Source organism: Takifugu flavidus, chromosome 13 (assembly GCF_003711565.1).
Source record: "Takifugu flavidus isolate HTHZ2018 chromosome 13, ASM371156v2, whole genome shotgun sequence".
Taxonomy (NCBI): Eukaryota; Metazoa; Chordata; class Actinopteri; order Tetraodontiformes; family Tetraodontidae; genus Takifugu; species Takifugu flavidus.
In genome coordinates, this window is record NC_079532.1 from 4,907,962 (window position 1) to 4,928,166 (window position 20,205).

Genomic DNA, 20,205 nt, shown 5'->3' on the forward strand with positions numbered 1-20,205 from the left:
AGAACGTGCGCTGCGTCGTTGTTTACAGAAGGTTGTGGATTTGCTCACGCCAGTGGATTGACTGGACATAAGGACAGGGCAGGCTTTAAAACCACCCTCTGCTGCTATTATTAATCTAACCTACTCACTTTGCAATTTGTCATGGTTACCCTGGTAACCCCACCTTTCTCCTTTGCTCAGCCTCAAACTCTCATGTCCACGTGTTCTTCTGGGTCATGATGATGCTCTCCGGGAGTAGCTAAATGTTGTTCTGGCGTGGTTCTACAGTAGCCTACCGTACACGCAAGTCTCACCTAACTTTGAAAGTTTCCTGGGGTTATTTTCCAACTCTTGATGTCAACACATATGTTGCACATGCTTTCACCAGATTTAGTGTTGGATCATGATGGAAATCTCCTGTTCTCAGCCCCCCTCATTCTCTCATACACACACACACACACACACACACACACCACACACACACACACACACACACACACACACACACACACACAAAAGCCATTTGCACTTTCTGACTTTGAAAGCTGTCAGCAGGGTAAAGTCAGGCTGCTTCAGTACTCTGGGCAGCTCCTCCAGGGACCTGCGGACGACCCTTCAGTCTGACACAGCCTGAGCCCAAAACTGAGATTTGGCACTTGCACACTGGTACAAGTGTAGGTGGGCGGGGAGAGGAGGGAGGGAGGGGGGGGGGGGGGGGGGGGGGGGGGGGGGGTCCACTGAGTCAACCCTGCCCATCCTCCATGTATATATATACACATATCATCCACCCAGAGCCATTCTATCTGTATGGAAATTTGGGCTCCACAGCTGGAATCCCACAAAGCACTGTCATCTACTAATAGTTATTATCTCTTTGGCCTGCTCCCTCACAAAAACCCTGCAACACAAACACATCACATCTTTATGGTAATGCCCTACGATATAGCCCCAAGCTACGGTGCATAGACCTTTGTTATCATTACGATAATTCCCACTCTCACTTGACTCCTCATTACACCAGTGAAACAGCTCGGGGTTGGATATAGACAAATTCTAGCCTCTATTTTTTAATAGACTGTAAAAGACAGTGTTGATACAAAAGTTGAACCTCCTAATATTCTGTAAATGCAATAACAATTATGCTCTAAAATTGGTCATTTGAAGTAGCAGTCAAGAGGCCCGTGTTCTGCTGTGTTCGGGCTGCAGATTGGTCAGCCAGCAAAATTGTACACCTGCTATTAAAATATGTAACTATTTCCTTTTCCCCCCACATTTTTGAGATATTTTCAGCAATTGAAATGATAAATTATTTTCGTATTTTGCTTTATAATCCATATATGAATTAAAATCTTTACACACTGAGGAAAATATTTTTCCATTTTAAATACTTTAAATATGTATGTGTAAATTCACAGCTTGAAATTATTGTTTTACTTAAGCTGTCATTGTTAATAATTTTATCTAATGTAATTGAAATGCATGTATTCATATTTGGAGCTTCTTTTTTTATTCCTTGGGAATGCTCAATTCTAACACAGGTTAATGCCTTTTATTACACAAATAAACACCTACATGCAACCTGCTCTTTAAAAAAAACATATCTTTATTGTCATGTTGTGTAGGGTGTGTAAAAATTTTGTATTCTTGTCACGTTTTTCGTCATTGAAATCAACAGATGAGCCAGTCATTTGCTGTAAATTTATGCCACAAACTTGGGGTCAGCTCTGTATAAGAAGCAAAGCACAGAGAGGAATGGACCTTCTGTGGCTGCTTGTGTCCTTGTGCCTCATGTTGAATGCCCATACAAGGCCTCTGAATTGCACAAAAAGTAATTGCGGAGTGATTGGCACAGCTTGTCCCATGCTGCCTGGGTCCCACTCTTGAAGGCTCTCTTCGGAGCACCCTCATTGTCACACAGCCTTTTAGCACCTTTGTTCCTGCCTTCCCCTAGGACCTTACTGCTCACCATTGGCAGATGAGTCCCTGTCTGTGACAAAAGGGTCCCTACGCTCAGCTTCATTTGATGCAGTGATGAACTCCCCCAACTCCCCCTCCACGCACACATACATACACCCTCACCCGTACTCATCCAAACACACACAGAGGCGTGCGGATGTACCGCCTGTGAAAAGAAATGTTCCGTTTAGCAGGGGAGGATGTGTGGGTCAAGACCCAAGGGTGGGCTTTTAGGAGACAAATAAACATCAGAGGGGAGCAGCGATGTCTTGTTTACACATTAGCCACCATTTAGCAAGTCTCACTGTTTCCTCTGCGTCTCTCTGGCGGCCTCGCACACAGCCAATCATTAAGCTTTTTGTTTCTTCTTAAGCTCAGATCAAACACACGATCAACACCTCAGCCGAGGAGTGGAGCAGCACAAGGTTTTGAGGACGATCTCCGTTTGATATGCAGTTTTTAATAAAACCATAACAATCACTGCAATATTTGAGTAATTATCAAACTGCTCTTTTTTAATCTGTGATTCTCATTAAGCATCACCCTGCATTTTGCTCCGCGGGTGCTCCATTAATTTGTGTAGTACCCAATCACAAACACGCACACAAACTGCATCATTTTCTCTAATGAGGTGATGACCAACCACTTGTTATAATTGGTACCCTCTCCTTTTAATTTTCAAGCTTATTAATCATATGTAGAGTTATTTAAGAATGCATAAATTAATCTTAGATTAAAAAGCCTATCAAAGCCTCAAAACAATTAAAGAGTAAGGTGAGATTTCCCCTGGGCTGGCACTTTTATTTTAATAGAGTGTTCAGGTGATTATCATACTTTGATGCAGCACTGTGATTAATGCAGACACACTTTTAAATGAGCTGTTCTCGCTCTCAAAAAGGTAGAATAAGCACTGGCCTTGTTACAACCTTGCTACTTTTGTTACTTTTTTCAATTTCCTTGCTCAGATTTGATGTGATCCTAAACTGCAAATCCTCAGCATGTAGGTCTTTAGTGAGAAAACTGGATTTTAAGCTCAAACTTTTTTTAACCTATTTAACCACAAATTTGTCATCCGTCTTATTTGTGCTGTCAATAAAGCTTTGAATTGATCAATATGAGTGGTTAGGTTTATTTTCTTCTGTTTTGTGGTGGAAAATGGAGGATTAAACAACCAACAGATCTATAAAATATATAATATATTTGATTACAGAATTTTCCTCCAAGAGATGGGTTTACCTTATTTGGTCTTTTTTTGGGGGGTGGGGGGGGGGGGGGGGGGGGGGGGGGTCTCAAATGTTGTAAAATATATTGAAATAATTTCCTGTCATTTTCACTAAATTGTCATTTTCACAATCAGATTTTTGGGTTATTTAATAGAAATAACCAATTCCTGATTCTATTTAAATCATTAAGGAGGGTTGTGCTTTCATGACTTCACTCTAGGCCACTGCGGTTGAAAACGATCTCTGCTGACATTAAGAAGTTAAGTCCAAGTGAGAGGCTTGTGCCTCACTGCTGCTGCCATTGTTCCGGCCAGACAGGAGGACCTCAGAGCAGTTCACAGAGAGATGACCTTTGGAGCAGCTGGTTATTGTCACAAGTCGTGTACTCAGTGTAGCTTGTAAACCGGGTGGGAACGCAGCACGTGTTGAAGGCCTGCACGAGCCGGAGCCTATTCATCACCGGCCCCCACCCCTCGCACCCCTCGCACCCCTGCACCCAGGCCCGTGTCGGTCCTTCCCTGCTGTTTTCAGCGGAACGCCAAATCCCGGCGGAGCCTCCTCCACTAACATTGGGCCTATTGTTGATATTGTATAGAAAGGTGCAAAGGACTTAATTACATGCAATTATGGTGAAGACAACGGTGTTAAAATAAATAAAAGATTGACTTTGTCATGTGGAATCTAGTTTAAATTTTGCATTAGGCCTAATTTTATTTGATTTTTTTTTAAATTCTATGATCCCTCTTATTCGATGAAGAGCCGCGGGCTGCAAGACACAAACCATCTTCATCGGTAATGAATCCGCGGTTAATGCGGGCTGCCTGGGTGAGTGGGAGTGCCAATTGCCCTGAGTTTCGCCGTCACTTGACTGCTGCCGGTGTCGTAGAGGAGGGGGCTGTACCTCCGTCTGCTGCCATGTGGTCTCAACACAAACGCGCTCGCACACGCCGACAGAGGAGCAGAGAGAGGAGCGCAGCGAGGAGCGGACGTCTGCGTCCCGATCTCTCCACAACACACACAAACCTTTTATTGCTCTGGCTTTCGCCTGATCACTATTTCTTGGAGCTGCACAAACGGTAAAGGTGAGTTCCTGAGAGCGATTTCAACTTTCTGATGCGTTTAGTGTCGCTAAACGTCCTTGTTATGAACATGATGGCACAAACCTGTTTATTAAATGGACGGGGGGGGGGGGGATTTAATTCATCTTAACCAGAACTGTAATTTAGATGTAGTAACTTAGCAAAAATGCTTTGTTTAAGCTTTTATTTTAATTAAAAATAGAAAAGAATTCGGAGTTTAACATGAGATATTAATATTATTAATTATTATTAGGCCCACCGTATTTTAACATAAAGCCTTTTATTCACACCTTACTCTGCAGCTCTCAGGCCTCCAAGGATGGACAACATATCCGCGGGTCGAGACTCCAGCTCCTCGCCGAGCTCAAAGCAAGAACTTTGCTATCCGAGTAACAAGAATCTGAAGCCCAATCAGGTGGGAGATGTGATTCTGTACGGAATACCGATCGTGTCACTAGTGATAGATGGCTCGGAGAGACTTTGCCTTGCGCAGATATCCAACACGCTGCTGAAGAACTACAGCTACAACGAAATACACAACCGGCGTGTGGCGCTCGGCATCACCTGCGTGCAGTGCACCCCTGTCCAGCTGGAGATCCTGCGGAGAGCCGGGGCCATGCCGATATCCTCCCGGCGCTGCGGAATGATCACCAAGCGCGAAGCAGAGAGACTTTGCAAGTCCTTCCTGGGGAACCATTGTCCTCCTAAACTTCCAGAAAATTTCGCCTTCGATGTGTCCCACGAATGCGCCTGGGGGAGTCGAGGCAGTTTCATCCCGGCCAGGTACAACAGCTCCAGGGCCAAGTGCATCAAGTGCTCCTACTGCAACATGTATTTTTCTCCTAATAAATTCATATTCCATTCCCACCGCACGCCAGAGTCTAAGTACACGCAGCCAGATGCAGCTAATTTTAATTCCTGGAGGCGACATCTCAAATTAACAGACAAAAGCTCTCGGACAGATGTATTACACGCGTGGGAGGATGTGAAGGCCATGTTCAATGGTGGCAGTCGCAAGAGGACATTGCCATGCAGTGCCTCGGGATCCAACTCTCCTTTAAAGCCACAAATTCCCAGCCGCCCCCGAGACTCTCCCGAGATCCCCGCAAAAATCCTCAACTGTGATGAGAACCGAGCGGACCTGGCGAGCTCCCGCAGCTACCCGGTCATCCCGGTGCCGAGTAAAGGCTTTGGGATGCTGCAAAAGATCCCGCCGCCACTCTTCCCTCATCCATACGGGTTCCCAGCTTTCGGCCTATGCCAAAAGAAAGATGACACTATTATGGGAGAGCAGAGCAAAGCAGGCCTGCCGGGGGTCCTGTGGCCTGGTACCAAGGACAGCGCCTATCACTCCTTCCCGATGTTCTGGCCCGCGGCGGGCGCGCTGCCCATGCCGCCGTACCCCCAAACTCAGCACAAACCCCCCACAGAGCTACTTTGTCCTCCTCGGCCGTCAGAAATGGACATGTCTGACCACAGCGACCGTAGCACCAACACTTCCAAGGACAGCATGGTGGAGATCGAGCGGTGCTCCAGCACCCAGTCCGTGCGCACCGAAGACGAGAAGTCCGGGGACGAGACGAGGCCACTGGAGGGGATGACCCTCGCGCCGCGGAAGTTCAGCTACGTCTCCGCCTTCAGACCCGTTATTAAAGACGCCGAGTGCATCGCCAAACTCTACGGCAACCGAGGCGCGTACAGCGGGTGTCGCACCGGCTACTTATCGCCCGATTTTTTAAGCGAGAGCTCCAGTTACCGATCCGTCTCCCCCTGCGTGGACAGCGAGGGCGAGCCGGACGTGGATGTGGGGACGAATAAAGCTGAGGACGAAGCGGAGGACTCACGGACTCTTTCCTCGGTGCGTCCCCGGACTCCTCCCGGCGTGACTAACGGCGTTTCACCGAAAGATTCAGACACCAAGGCCACGACTGAGAGCAGCTTGGTGGAGTCCCAGAAAAGCAGCCCGCATGTGTCCCATTCATCCGAGAGAGAGGTCCAGAAACAACCAGAGAGCCACATCACTGCCCCCTTCACTCAGGTGAGTTTTACAGACACAACAGCCGCTTATACTTTTTCTAGTGTCATTTTAACGCACATATAAAGACGAAGTGATATTTATTTTTAAGAATCGAAATAATGCATTTTGATTATTTTTTATTCACTCATTATTTTTTGGATTCTTTGTTTTTTCTAGGTGTACACAGCGGAGAGGAGTGATCTGCAACAACGGAGCAGCCCGTACCAGTTCCGACCTGCCAGTTACCAGACTGGGGTCCTCATCAGTGGTCAGACATTATTTTACATTTAGTCTTCCTTTTAAAAAGGACAATTATCTCAGTTGATTACATATATTTACCCCTCCTTTCTCTGAAGACGAGGGTTCAAGTAAAGAGGAGCCGTCTTCCACGGTGGAGGAGATAGAAACCAAATCTTTTACTGAACAAAGCAGCGAAGAGATCCAGCGGGAAAAGGATGAAGGTACGAAGATTCCTTTTTTATAACCCACAAGTTTTTTTCTGCTTTCGTCCACATTTTTAATTGGATTGTGTGTATTTATACGTGTGTGTGTTCAGCCGAGGATATGCCAACAAGGGCTCTGCCAGCACAGAGAGCTTTACAAAGTATGGAAAAGGGTAAGTTATTGTTTTTAATTAAACTTTTATATTAATCCTATTGTTATTACAAATTTATCATTATTTTTGTGATTATTATACAACTCATACGATGTAATTAATTAATAATGACAGTTCAGAGAAATTAGTTAATAACTAAAAATAAATATTAGCCAAATCTGTAGGTGTTTAGTGATCTACAGGCCTGGAAAACACCCTTAGAGATCCTTTATTTCTGTCTCATTTTAGAGGAGCTTCAAAAGCAGCTGTTAGAACAGGTTGAGCTGAGGAAAAAACTGGAACGTGAATTTCAAAGCTTGAAAGGTAAGCAACAACAATGCTTTACCAGCTTGCATGTTGTTTCAGTACAGACCAGATTCTCCAAAAAAATCCCTTAATTCGATAAATGTAGAGGATGAGGCTTTGCACAAACCCATAATGTGAGCAAACTGTTTATGTTATGGAGCTCTAAACCACTGACAGGGGAAAAAGAACTAGGTCTCTGCATTATTAACCATTTTAAAAATGTAAATGTGAAAGATTGAAGGAAATGTACTGCATAAAGAATAAAAACATAATTTCACATTCAAATTTACTACAGAAATGTGAGAAACTTATTTTGATAATGGGTGTTTATCTAAAGTAACACAGAAGATAACATCTTTATTTAAAATACAAATTCGTATATAAAACAGTTTATACATGTGCATACTTAAAAAGCCTAATATTGAAGGTTTTACGAAAATGTCTTATAAATTACACTATGTATTTTAAAAGTCACTAATTTTCTGAGAAACCTGATTTCCTTTAATTTATGAATGTTCTTCAAGCCAAACTGCGATGTTATAAATGTAATGCCATGCATTTGTTGCTGGAAAGTGTAGAATTTTATTTATAAAACGGATTTTTAGTGCACTAAGATAATGGCCAGCGAGTTTTTAAAAATGAGGTGTACAACAGGATTAGATCACTCGGTATTTGACCTGTTTCGTCAGGGAAAAAAAATCAAATGTCCATATGATATACAAAACAGAGCTGTTCTTAAATTCATAAATAATTCATCGTTTACAAAAGCATGAAAAAAGCGACACTATGAAATGAGATTGTTGAAACAGCGCCCTCTAAAGGTGCGCTCGGTCATTTACAAGATAAAAGTCATTGTTTCCTCACGCTGTTCTACTTTCTGTCAATCTGTTTTCAGATATCTATTCTTTCACAACTGATACTATATTAGTGCAGCTACTTGGTTACTTTAAAAAAAAACTGGTTTTATTGTTTTTTAGATAATTTTCAAGATCAAATGAAAAGAGAACTTTCATACCGGGAGGAGATGGTTCAGCAGCTGCACATCGTCAGAGGTGAGACTCATAAAGCAGAGGAGGTTTTGGACTGAGAAACCAAACTGATGCTCTGTTTGCCACTTCAAGTCACGAATTACAATTCAAACAAGAAGTTAAACGGGATTTTTCCATTTCGTTTATAATAATAATAATAATAATAATAATAATAATAATAATAATAATAATAATAATACAAAATTGTGTAAACTCACATTGTTTTAATTAATTATTACAAAAGAATATTGGTCTATATCCCTATAGGTCTAGCTATTTATATGCAGCTAATGTCCAATTTTGGGATTTTATTCCTCTATTTCTCCAGTAATTTTTCGGGTTTTCGCGCTCGTTTGTGTACATCATTGATTTTATTTCCTTTTTCATAGAAGCTCACGACGCTTTGCACCATTTCTCGTGTAAGATGTTGACTCCTCGCCACTGCAGCGGATCCTGCACCTTCAAATCTCCTCTGCTTCCACCTTGAACCACATTTCTACACATTTATTTTGTATAAACAAAGTCCGTCAATCCATCCGTTGAACCACCGGGGGAGGGGGGTGTCCTGGGTCACTGCTGAGAGGTTCAATGGGGGAATAAAACTTGTATTTACTTGTGGTATTGGGGTATGTCTGGCCTTCTTTCGAAATTGTAAAGGCTATGGTGTCATTTAATTTGCTGAAATTATACCATTGATTATATTATTTGTGGCAAAGTGCAATGACATTGTCTGTATAATAGTTAATGTTATTATTTCGTTATTATCTGTTCATGAGGACAGTTTTGATCTGACGGTTCATTGCTCGTTATTGTTTAATTGCTGTGTTGCTGTGTCCGTACTTGCAGGCCAACTGCTTACTTTGATTGTTATGCACTTTAATCGAGTGATGGGAAATACATTCAGCATTGAAATAAGCCCTATTTTAAATTAAAACACGACTTCCTGTTCGGGCAAAATTAAATAACAGACGGTATGCTTAAGTAGGCCTACATCTTGCATTGCCGGAAACGACATAGTCTATTATAAATAGCCTATTTGTTATTTCTTTACGTCGCTAATTAATAAACAATTTTATTAAAAGACTTTTGTTTTAATCTGTGTGGTCAATATGCGCAATTTTTTTTGCGTAATTAGATGTTTGAGTATTTAGCCAATGTCAGGGTGGGCTGCATCTCGCTTTTCACCTTTTTAAAACACAGAAATAAGTTTAATTAACATTTCATGTTAGGTCATTTACATATTTTGTTAAAGAATCAACAAGAACTTGCATTTGTTTGAGAAATTATTTTTATAAGCATTCTTAATTTATTCGGTATAGATTTAACATGAATTAGCTGACCAAAAAAAGCTTGCCAATTTGTTCAATCCTTCTCATAGGTTGCATCTCATAGGTTACAGTCCTGAAATGACTGAAATAAACAGAAATTGTCCAGTGGACTCGAGTAAAGCAGCGTGTTCTGCAAGACCGACGTTCCACAGTTTTGTATTACAGTAGCGCCCCCTGCTGCCTGACATGAGGAACGGTCTCGTAATTTGGAACTGACGCCGTCCCTTGAGGATGGCTCTGCGCATGCGCACCTAATGTAACAAGATGGCGGAGAGTGCGGAACTGAAGGTAAAGCGACCCCCTACATTAGCTTGACAAAAAGACGTTACACGCAGTGAGATTTTCACCCCTGCCGGCAAAATCCTCGTTACGTGACAGTAGAGTCCCCTAATATGATTGTTATCAAAGCATTTGCCTCAAGGAAGCCGAGGAGTGGAGTCCAGACATACGATTAGCAGACTGCTAGCTCGATACCGTTAGCTTTGTTATTGTTGCCGACGTTTTCGGCTGTCTCAACTGTGCAGCTGACTTACTGAAAAGACGAGACATTACTTCGTATGTAAAAACAAAAACCATATCTTATGTAGTGTTTAAGATCCAGTTTCACTGTACCATTAAGCAACTGACATTATTACTAAGGACCGGTGTGTCCATCTAAAAATGGGATCTGTCTATTCCCTGGAAGGGAAGCTTAGGTTAATGCTAGTTTCTATTAGCATTATATATGATTGGCCATTACTTGTCTGGATAAACAGAAATGTAGTCACTACGCCCATCGCTGCACGTTTTAACGCACTTGAGTTTGGCGATTAACTAAAAACAATCAGGGGTAAATCTGCAGGGCAAAGCTTTGTTTCACCCCCGATTGTTGTAGGGTAACCAGCGCTGGTGTTTAGTTTCTGTTAACCCTGCGCTCAGCATTATAGTCAGTAAACTACATTTTAATTCATCTTTATCTCTGTAGCAAGTGTCACAATTAAGGGTTTTCTCAATATTAAGGCAGATGCTATGAGATTCTCTACACCACCACGCTTCTTCCCCCAGTTTGTGTTTTTGGATATGCTGTTCTGTAAATGTTAAAGACTGCCTTTTGTCCGTAAATATTTAAATGGCACGTTAGTTTTACATTTTTTATGTGACTGAGGAAACTGAGGAATGTGGATTCCTCAGTTTAAACGGTTCATTTGTTTACAAGTGCTGAGACATGAGGTGAAATTGACATGCCTTTCTATGCCTTCTAATAGAATCTAATCAGAAGAAATACGGGGCAGCGTTCATTTTTCCACCTTCGATCTTGATTCAGTCCTTGAACTTTTTCCTAATGTGCTTTGTACACCCCATTATGTTTTAAATTCGGCATTACATCGGAATAACCATTTAAAAACGCTGTTGTCAGTGAGTTGTGGCTGTCAGAATGTCCTTGGCTATGACACCCACAGTGAAATGTTTGATAGCATGCCAGCACCCTGCTTGGTAGCCCACGTTTGGGACATGAGTGTGTGTAAATATAGGTGAAGATGAACAAATCTGCTGTGAGTAGCTTTATTCAGAAATATTTTATGCCAGTCTCTGATGATCCGAACAGTAAACTGTGTGTATTCATTTTCAACACTCTCTTTTGACAGCAAATGGTAATGAGCCTTCGAGTTTCAGAGCTCCAAGTCTTACTGGGGTATGCAGGACGGAATAAACACGGGCGAAAACACGAACTTTTGACCAAAGCCCTCCACCTACTCAAAGCCGGCTGCAGCCCTGCTGTGCAGATGAAGATCAAGGAGCTGTATAGACGGCGTTTCCCAATTAAAATGGTATCGCCAGTGGACCTCACCCTGCCTGGTGTTCATTCTGCCTCCAGTCTGCCTGCTGGACTCGCACAGCTGGGATTTGACAGCCATGGTTCCCCATCACCTCTGCTGCCTGTTTCTTTACTTGGGCCTAAGCACGAGCTCAATCTGTCGCACCTCCCCTCTGCGCTGCACCCCGTACATCCTGATGTCAAGCTCCAGAGATTGCCGTTTTATGACGTGTTGGATGAACTCATTAAGCCAACGAGCCTGAGTAAGTCCACTGTTTCAGCACAGCGTCCTGGCTGGTGATGACCCCTGTCCGTGCTTATACTGTTGGAGCATTGTGAACAGTTAGTCTGAGTTTAATTTATGCAGAAAATGTCAGTTGTAGAATAACCACTTCACATTTCAGTGTGAGCATTTGTGTATATGCTGGCAAATAAAGTAGCAGCATTACGGTTCACCATTGGCTCGTTTGACGCAACATAATTGATTAAATATGGCATTGTGCACCCTTGCCAGACAGATATTACAGCATGATATGGTGCTTGTTTATCAGGATGTGGACCCTGGTGTCAAAGATTTAACTGGATGATTATATAACATGTTTATATAACACGGCTATATGAATGTTTAACATCAGTATGACTGAATAGTTGTGTCCAGGTCTGTCTGCTGGATCTCCTCTGACTGTTGTTCTGCTTCTGTCTCTTTTAAAGCATCAGACAACAGTCAGCGCTTTCAGGAAGCATGTTACGCGTTTGCATTAACACCCCAGCAGGTCCAACAGATCAGCGGCTCCATGTAAGTGAGAAAGTTCTCCAGTACACACTGGCCTCAACTTCCAACAGTTTAAATTATAGAGTGATGGGGATTTTAAGCTTGAAATATCTGAATTCTTCAGGGACATCTCTGGGAACAAATGCGACTTTGCTGTTCAAGTCCAGTTACGGTACTTGTAACCTTTTTCCTTATTAGTTACAAGTCTGTATTGAGCTTTTCTCAGTTCTGAAACAGACTGCAGTGTTTTATTTTTCCTCCCTCATCTTTAGTAACTTTCACTTCGGTCATTTATTAATCCCCAGTTTCAAAGATTGCCATTGTAACAAACCAAAAAAAAAGCCAATCCTTGGTTGCTTTGTTTTCCGTAACATCTGCATTAATATATATTTCCAGATTTTGTTTATCAGAGACGAGCTGTCCGCAGGAGGATCATTTCCCCCCTAACCTGTGTGTGAAGGTCAACAGCAAACCCTGTAATCTCCCTGTGAGTCCAGACATGCTGTTGTTAATCTCTACCCTTTTTTTTCCCCTGCATGTCGTACCGGTCGCCCAGAATCATACGTGATGTGCTCTTGACTGTGTCCGCAGGGATACCTGCCTCCAACTAAGAATGGAGTTGAACCAAAAAGGCCCAGCCGCCCCATCAACATCACCTCTCTCATCCGACTGTCCACCACCATCCCCAACACAATCGTGGTGTCGTGGACCTCAGAAATCGGGAGGGTACGAAAACCGCCGTCGTTTTTCTGCATCATAATGAGCAGTTTCACCCATTCGCAGCTGAGGAGGTTGCTTTGATGATGATATTTGCTAAGCGTGGCTGGATAAACCTGATATGTGTGTTGATGTCATGTTTGCCGTCCCGTCGCGAGGTAACAGTAGCATGACTAATTTTGTTTATCCTAATCTCTGTTTTATCAGAGTTTTTCCATGGCTGTTTATCTGGTCATGCAGCAGTCGTCGTCGGTGTTATTGCAAAGACTACGAGCCAAAGGAATTAGAAACCCCGACCACTCACGGGCTTTGAGTGAGTCTATAATTCTAAATGTAAAACAAAGATACCGATCAAAGGAATAAGTCAAAAGTTGTGACGGAATTAAAGGGACGTAAATGTATATCTGACTTATTTGATCCTATGTCTGTCGTTTTCAGTCAAGGAGAAGTTGACAGCTGATCCAGAGAGCGAGATCGCCACCACCAGCCTACGAGTCTCCCTGCTGTGTCCTGTAAATACTCCATCATAAATGCCTCATTTTGAAGCCAAAATATTCTGCTGTTGTCGATTTATAATAAATCAACAGATCATGAAATGACTAATTTACTGAGTACTTACATCAAAACAGTCTGTACAAAATTCTATTGTGCATCATTACGGCTGACCTTTGCTTATTTTGTGCTTCCAGCTGGGCAAGATGAGGCTGACGATTCCCTGCAGAGCAATAACATGCTCTCACCTCCAGTGCTTTGATGCAACACTTTATATCCAGATGAATGAGAAGAAGCCGACCTGGGTCTGTCCTGTCTGCGACAAGAAGGCGCCTTATGAGCACCTCTTTATAGATGGGTAAGGAGGGCTTTTGGAATTCCACAGCGATATGTGGGCATGATAATATTCAGGCCTTTCATCTTTTTAAATGGCTCGTTTGTCTCCTCTCCAGATTGTTCATGGAAATCCTGAACAGCTGTTCTGACTGTGATGAAATCCAGTTCAAAGAAGACGGAAACTGGGCCCCCATGAGGTCAAAGAAGGAGGTGCAGGAGGTGTCTGCTTCTTTCAACGGTGTAGACAGCGGTATGCGCAATAGCACATTCTTTTTCTGTCCTCGAGCCCTTTGTTGTGTTGCGTTAGTGTCAACTTCCTGTTTCCTCTCAGACACATCCAGGACGGAAACACACGAGCCCAAACGATCATCCATTGACAACAGCAAGAAGGTCGACGTCATAGACCTGACGCTGGACAGCTCCTCGGAGGATGAACTAGATGATGAACCCCCTCCTAAAAGGGTCTGCCCCTCACTGTCCCCCATCTCTCCCCCTCCTACCAAAGGGTGAGCCTTTCACTGAACACAGTGGAAGTTATTTCAGGGATTCTGATCGCGACTCCGGTGTTTTTTTTCTGTCGTTAATTTGTTGTGGTTGTTTCCCCACAGGGTGCCAAACCTACACAGCCAGGCCTCGCCTGTTCCCAGAGCTCCCAGCATGCCCCCTGTGGAGACAAGCTACATTCCGCCCCCACCTCCTCTTATCCAAGACTACCGCCACTATTATCACGCGGCCAGTGACCTGCCAGGTAAACCGGTCACTCGTCTGCTACCATTAGTTCAGTTTATAGCCACAGTAATCTCACGCTGATGTGGTAAAAATGCTCAGAATGAATTTGTGAACATTGTTTGCTCACATGTTTTTCCTTTCTCACAGATTTAAGCTTCTTATCCTTCCTCCAGGGTGACAATCAGGTACGTTGATCCTGACCCTCGCAGTACCGTCATGTTTGCTTAGTTTAACGGCCCCCTCTTCTCCGTCTCGCCAGCATTACAACATGGTGATGGCCGCCGCCGCCGCCGCGTCGGCCTCCGCCTCTGAGGATCACGACCTCCTGCTCAACCGTTTCCTGCCCTACGGCTCCTCGCCGATGTTGCGGGAGCAGCCGGGCACGCCCGGAAGCAGCACGATGGCCACCACTAACGGGGGCAGCAATAGCGGAAGCACCAGCAGCCTGGTGTCGTCCAGCAGCCTGCGGGACAGAGACAGAGAGCGAGACAGGGACAGCCACAGCATCTCAGGACTGTCGAGGTCCTCAGTGGAAGCCGCGGCGGCGGCCATTTATGGCTCCATATCTGACGTTATCTCCCTTGACTAGAACCCAGAGTGAACTGATAGACAAGGGAGCCCTCAACAATGGAAGTACTTGTAAATAAGGAAGAGAGAGATGAAAGAATACAGTGCTATGTACAGAGAGGAAAATCTATTTTCAATTTAACGTATCATATGTATATAAACTTAGGACACTGCCTGTCCTGTAGTTGCTTCAGTTAATATTTTTCTGTGAATACTGAAGACTTTTTCACACCTCTTCATGTGGTCCTTTGATTACAGTATATTGTACCTTTTGTACCTGGTTTTTACAGTTTTGTTTCAATATTCCATGTCAATGGCATTATTTCAGTCTAATGTATTGTGCACAGAACCTAATGAGGTGACACCTTGTGGAACACAATATTTAGAACATAAAGAAAATGGGCATTGTTATAAATGTACAAACGGCGAGTTGCATCAGAGCAGAAACACTTTCTTTATTTTCTAAATGGCGTCATGTATGTCAAACGTGTCTTGACAGCAGAAAGATCTGGCCGGATTTGCCATCACTGTAGATTTTTTCTGTGAGACATTCATGCTGTGGTCATATTTTTAAAGAATTATTTATGATGTAAGTTATGTTGGATGTATGCATTCCCTATGCCTTTAGACCTGTTGCCACTAGAACCGCGAACGCTAGGTCCTCCTGTTGTCATTACAGCATTTTTGTATGTTGGAATTGGAACTCTCCCCTGAATTTAATGCGCTTGTGTTTTTGGTTATCATGAGGGGTTTTTAGGAAGAAAAGAAATCTTGTCAGACCGTGAGAAAACCTCAGAGGCCAGTTGATGGTAACTCGAAATTCATGGCCAGTTTCTGGTCCACGTGGTTTAATTGAAACACTGAAATATTTTACAAAACAGATCCAATGTGTCATTTCACAGTGTTTTTGTTTGATTTTAGCACTTCTGTATTTTTTCCCTCATCAATGCCTTTTGGAACAGTTAAGCAGCGACAGAATGAAGTAGTTCCCTGCTTTGCATGTCTGTTTGGTTCATCCAGACACTTGTTTGAATCCTGTGCTGGTCTTTATGAGGCCACAAGATGATTTCTCTAACATATTTGCAAAAGCATATGAACATTGACTTTAAGTGTTTCACAGAATCAATTTGGGTAAAAACCATTGAAGTTAAGGACAATTATCCTCCCTTTATTATTTTTTTCTCGTGCTTATGACTAGGATTATTTATTATCATATATATTTTTCAACATTTGTTTGATTTGTGGATATGCATCGCTGTCGTATGTGATATTTCTTTTGTAATTATAAAATTAATGCTATTTAAAGATGTCTTTTCCTGCATTGTAACATTTTGTTTTTCTGTCCATTTACTATCAGAAGATGTCAGTAACTCAATAGAGGCTTTGGTCATCCGAAACCGCTGCAAGGTCTACTGTGCTGTTAGGAGTTTGTTCAAATTAAACCAGTATAAGAGCTTATATCTGCAGTTGCTCCAAAGAAAGTCCTGATTCATTACAGGCTTTATGCCCAAATCCAGGTAATACTGCTATCCATCAGAGAGTGTGAAAATATCACATTTATAAGCTGTTATGTCACATATTTAAACTACTGTTTGTTTGTTTTTAAAAATCGGCTGTTATTGTATTAATAATCTTTATTTCCCTGTCATCGCGTCAGCAGTGCATCTCCGTGCCAAGAGCACCATCTAGTGGTAGAAAATAAAAGTAGGTATTAAAATTGAGTATTTCGGTACAATTTAGAAGAAAATGTTTAAAAGTTATAACTCAGGTATATATCGCTGCAACTGCGTAATACATGACATTTATTACTGTTAGGAGCGTGATTTCATGTAGTAAAGCGCTGCAGCATACCATATATCGACATATATTTAATTATTTACAAATTACGATTTGCTAGTTAGGGTTTTCTTTTTTTAAAAAAAAAAAATTAGTGGTATTTTAAATAAAATCCCAACTCTTCCTATTTTAAATAAAGAAAAAGTGAGCGGCGCCAATTCAGAATCAGGGTAACAAACTTAGAATATTCAGCGGATTCGTGAGTAGCCTTCCAATGAGGTCGCTAAGCTCAAAATAGACGACTTTAAATAAGGTAAATATTGAAATATTATATCTGAGAGACAGATACGTTGGTAGTGTGTTGTAAAAATCTATATTTAACACTTAGCTATCAGTTGTCTGGCTAATGCGCCAATGTATTTATTAGCTACCATCGTTACGGAGCTTTATTGTTTATTTTCTGCGTGTATTCACATGTATTTTCCTTTTCAACCAAGGCCAACTCCGACGTTCAACTTTAGATATTTAATTTTGTTAACTGAAAGAACTGGTACAGTTTCACTGATTTCCCAGCAGGTTTCTGACCGTTAGCAGAGCTTTAGCTAACAGATATAAATTACGCACACTAGTGTACAGTCTAGGCTTGTACTTACTCGAATAGTTATGTTATTCTAAAACCATATTGTATCACCATCGTTATACGGATCAAGCAATGCTTACTACGTAATTGACTATAAAGTAGTCTTATTCTGATAAAGTCAAGGGTAGGAACATGTGGCATTAACGAACCACAGATAGATCCGGTTTATTCATGAGCAAATACATTTTCCTCTTCTTTTAATTCACAGATTGTTGTACGGAAGGAAGAATGAGCGATGCAGAAGATGGAAGCGCCCCTGACGTGTGAGTAGCCCATTATTACTGGTCACACACCAGTAAAGGTGAATAAAGGGCTGATGTTGACAGTAAAACATCCTGTTTTCTTTTATAGGGATCCCACAAACCGACAGAATGGTTAAGTCTATTTGCACATAACTATAACTATTTTTTTTTAAGAAAAAGAATTAAAACTGTTCCGTTCATTCCCCTCTGGTCCCGTTGGCTGTAGCGAGCCCCCAGGTCCTCGACATCCCGCCTCTGCCCTACTGTGAGCTGACTGACCCCCGCGATGACGTTACCCTGCCCAGGCTGATTGAAGCTCTGCAGGACCGACACAGGATCAGACAGACGGTGCTTCATCAGTACAGTACAGCAGGTAGCTGGTCACAGCCCATAATATTCCCTCCGACTGTTGGCTTCGACAGCTGCTGATGTGTTCTCGCGTGTGTTACCTTCTTCAAGCTGACACGGCCCGGTCCATGCTGCAGCAACTGGACAGTGATCTCTTTTCCAAAGAAAACACTATTAATGAACAAAACAATAAACTGGCAGAGAAGGAGACAGTCATTCAGAACAACAAGGCAGATATTGAATGCCTGGAGAAGAAACTAAAGGTCCACGAGGAGAAGGTAAAAGACAACATCAGGGTGGTGGTTTATGCGTGTGACGCCTGCCTTCCTATACTCATTACCATGGTGATTACAGATTGACGTTCTCCAGACAACGAATAAACAGTGCGAGGATGACAAGAATTCACTCCAGCAAGAGCTGCAGTCCAGAGAGCAGAAGCTGCAGCAGGAGCTGTCCGTCAGGAGACGCATGGAGCAGCACCTGCACAGGAAGCTCGAGGACACAAAGCTGAAGTGGGAGAAAGAATGTGTGAGTACGACCTACAGGGTATTGCGTTGCCTCAGTTAACCTCCTGGAGTTCTCAGCATGAGGCTTGTCGTTGTGCAGGACCGCCGCGTGAATGCCATCCAGGTGGATTTGCAGACTCGCCTCTTGGTGAAGGAGGAGAAGCTGAAGCAGGTGAAGGCCATCATAATGGAGAGCCAGACTCTTCAGTGTCTTCGTCTGTCACCTCGTCCGTGTCAGCCGCAGGACTCATCCAGCGAAGAGGAGCTCTATGAGATGAGCCCAGCCTCACCCTTGCTGCTCTGCGTATGTTCTTACTTGACCCACACTTTTCTCCTCATTAGCTTTAAATGACCACCAAACAAGAAACCTCACCATTAATTAATAGGTCAGCCCCCCACACCCCCAGCTGGAGTCATTCAACACAAGCAGTGAGGACAGCGACAGCCTCCCACGGAAAACCCACCCCGTCCCCAGCAGCGGCACCAACAGCTGTGTGTCTGTGGCGAGTGTCGTCTCTGCTCTGGAGCGAGAGGGCCGGGACAGCAGACAGGGTTTCTCCTGCAGGCAGTCCCCCATGGAGGCCGAATCCCCAGCACGTTCTCAACCCAGGCGGTCCAGGAGGAGAGCTGGGTGTTGGACCCCACCGAACGATGAGCCCAAGTCATCTGATCGTAATCCAGCAGTACCTGTAGAACATTACAAGGTCAGTTGGAGGAAGATGGGACGTTTCCTTAGGACGGACGTGTTAGATTTGATGCTGTTTCGTCTCCTGTTTTATTTGCAGATTCCGGTGCGTCCGCTGCATCGCCGTTTCTGTTCTGCTGGTCAGGAGAAGTGGGTGGACCACAGACCCACCTCCAGCCTGGACCTGGGATCAATGATGCGGCCTGTCATCCCCAATGCTATTGAGGTGTCCTCACCGAGTGAGAAGGCCCTGGCGAAGTGCGACAAATACGTGCTGATGCACCAGGAACTCGCCTCTGATGATGAGATACGTACACAGCTCATTAAGGTGATGCTTTTTCCTGCGCTCATTCCTGAGTTTTTAACATCATTCTTTTCTTAAATGTTGTTTTACCCTTGTGTGTCGGTTTGGTTTAGGGCGAGGTAATTAAAACCAGAGGCGGAGGACAAGCTGTCCAGTTTACGGACATCGAGACACTGAAACAGGAACTCATCCCTGCCTCCAGATAGCAGCCTCGCATCTGCCGCAGCCACTGGGCACAAGGGGCCTTCTTCTGCAGTTGATTGAATCCTTCAGTTTATGGTTGTTTTTTTTAAACAGTTCCAGGCAACAGTTGACTCCTGTGATCAATGCCCTCTTCAGAATGTGAATGTAAAGTCCACTTGTTCGCTTTGTTTTGAAATTTGTTATACATTTAGCATTGCCATCGATTGTTGCAGATATTATTGAATTTATTTCTATATAAATGTATTGACCTGTTAATCTCAACATGGTACTGATTTTTGTTTATTTTAGAGGTTTCTCTAGATACTCTGTTATTTGTGAATTCGGTTTGATGGAGTTTGGAAACTACTGATATAATCAGCCTTTATGTGGACATCGCCAGCTTACCGATAGGGGGCGGCAGTGCATAAGAATAGTGTTTTAGTTGCATGACTATAACATTCGTCTAAAAAATGCAAGAGATGGTAACTAAGAAAACAATTCCTTAAACGTGTGAATATTAAAGTGTTTGGTATAGACAATAAATAATCGCTCAACGTCGACTTTTTAATGCAAGAAAAATGAAGTAATTACAACTTCAAACC

General features: G+C 43.1%; 3 protein-coding genes across 10 annotated transcripts; all 3 read left to right on the forward strand.

Annotated features, from left to right (window-relative positions):
• The first annotated feature begins 4,009 nt into the window (after positions 1-4,009).
• skor1b (SKI family transcriptional corepressor 1b) lies at positions 4,010-9,267 on the forward strand. Of its 4 annotated transcripts, none has more exons than XM_057052925.1 (8): positions 4,012-4,240; positions 4,540-6,275; positions 6,432-6,522; positions 6,611-6,715; positions 6,811-6,870; positions 7,099-7,173; positions 8,133-8,207; positions 8,573-9,267. In XM_057052925.1, exons 2-8 carry the CDS (start codon positions 4,557-4,559, stop codon positions 8,668-8,670), a joined length of 2,223 nt encoding a protein of 740 aa, XP_056908905.1. In that variant the 5' UTR covers positions 4,012-4,240; positions 4,540-4,556; the 3' UTR covers positions 8,671-9,267. The 4 variants fall into 4 exon arrangements, with proteins under 4 accessions (XP_056908907.1, XP_056908908.1, XP_056908905.1 ...); XM_057052926.1 differs by having other exon boundaries at positions 4,013-4,240; positions 8,576-9,267; XM_057052927.1 differs by lacking the exon at positions 7,099-7,173 and having other exon boundaries at positions 4,010-4,240.
• A 484-nt stretch (positions 9,268-9,751) lies between these two features.
• On the forward strand, positions 9,752-16,377 carry pias1b (protein inhibitor of activated STAT, 1b). 2 transcript variants are annotated; one of them, XM_057051943.1, is made up of 13 exons: positions 9,752-9,799; positions 11,137-11,569; positions 12,018-12,102; positions 12,203-12,250; positions 12,475-12,565; positions 12,670-12,804; positions 13,003-13,108; positions 13,234-13,307; positions 13,485-13,645; positions 13,740-14,129; positions 14,232-14,371; positions 14,500-14,537; positions 14,612-16,377. In XM_057051943.1, the coding sequence occupies exons 1-13, from the start codon at positions 9,776-9,778 to the stop codon at positions 14,939-14,941; spliced, it is 2,055 nt and encodes a 684-aa protein (XP_056907923.1). In that variant the 5' UTR covers positions 9,752-9,775; the 3' UTR covers positions 14,942-16,377. The 2 variants fall into 2 exon arrangements, with proteins under 2 accessions (XP_056907923.1, XP_056907924.1); XM_057051944.1 differs by lacking the exon at positions 9,752-9,799 and adding an exon at positions 9,806-11,043.
• Positions 16,378-16,513: 136 nt separating this feature from the next.
• LOC130536213 (kinesin-like protein KIF23) lies at positions 16,514-20,163 on the forward strand. 4 transcript variants are annotated; one of them, XM_057051946.1, is made up of 10 exons: positions 16,514-16,623; positions 17,544-17,598; positions 17,687-17,709; positions 17,804-17,950; positions 18,037-18,203; positions 18,280-18,453; positions 18,532-18,735; positions 18,818-19,135; positions 19,217-19,444; positions 19,534-20,163. In XM_057051946.1, exons 2-10 carry the CDS (start codon positions 17,564-17,566, stop codon positions 19,624-19,626), a joined length of 1,389 nt encoding a protein of 462 aa, XP_056907926.1. In that variant the 5' UTR covers positions 16,514-16,623; positions 17,544-17,563; the 3' UTR covers positions 19,627-20,163. The 4 variants fall into 4 exon arrangements, with proteins under 4 accessions (XP_056907926.1, XP_056907927.1, XP_056907925.1 ...); XM_057051947.1 differs by lacking the exon at positions 16,514-16,623 and adding an exon at positions 16,759-17,008; XM_057051945.1 differs by lacking the exon at positions 16,514-16,623 and adding an exon at positions 17,167-17,245.
• Positions 20,164-20,205: the final 42 nt, after the last annotated feature.

Coding starts and splice junctions, on each gene's coding strand:
- skor1b (XM_057052925.1), top strand. CDS start 4,557: ATGGACAACATATCCGCGGGTCGAGACTCCAGCTCCTCGCCGAGCTCA. Junction 6,871..7,098: donor TTTACAAAGTATGGAAAAGG/GTAAGTTATTGT, acceptor GTCTCATTTTAG/AGGAGCTTCAAAAGCAGCTG. Junction 8,208..8,572: donor GCAGCTGCACATCGTCAGAG/GTGAGACTCATA, acceptor CCTTTTTCATAG/AAGCTCACGACGCTTTGCAC.
- pias1b (XM_057051943.1), top strand. CDS start 9,776: ATGGCGGAGAGTGCGGAACTGAAG. Junction 12,805..13,002: donor GGACCTCAGAAATCGGGAGG/GTACGAAAACCG, acceptor CTGTTTTATCAG/AGTTTTTCCATGGCTGTTTA. Junction 13,109..13,233: donor CGACCACTCACGGGCTTTGA/GTGAGTCTATAA, acceptor TGTCGTTTTCAG/TCAAGGAGAAGTTGACAGCT.
- LOC130536213 (XM_057051945.1), top strand. CDS start 17,170: ATGTATTTTCCTTTTCAACCAAGGCCAACTCCGACGTTCAACTTTAGA. Junction 17,599..17,686: donor GATGGAAGCGCCCCTGACGT/GTGAGTAGCCCA, acceptor TTTCTTTTATAG/GGATCCCACAAACCGACAGA. Junction 18,204..18,279: donor TAAAGGTCCACGAGGAGAAG/GTAAAAGACAAC, acceptor TGGTGATTACAG/ATTGACGTTCTCCAGACAAC.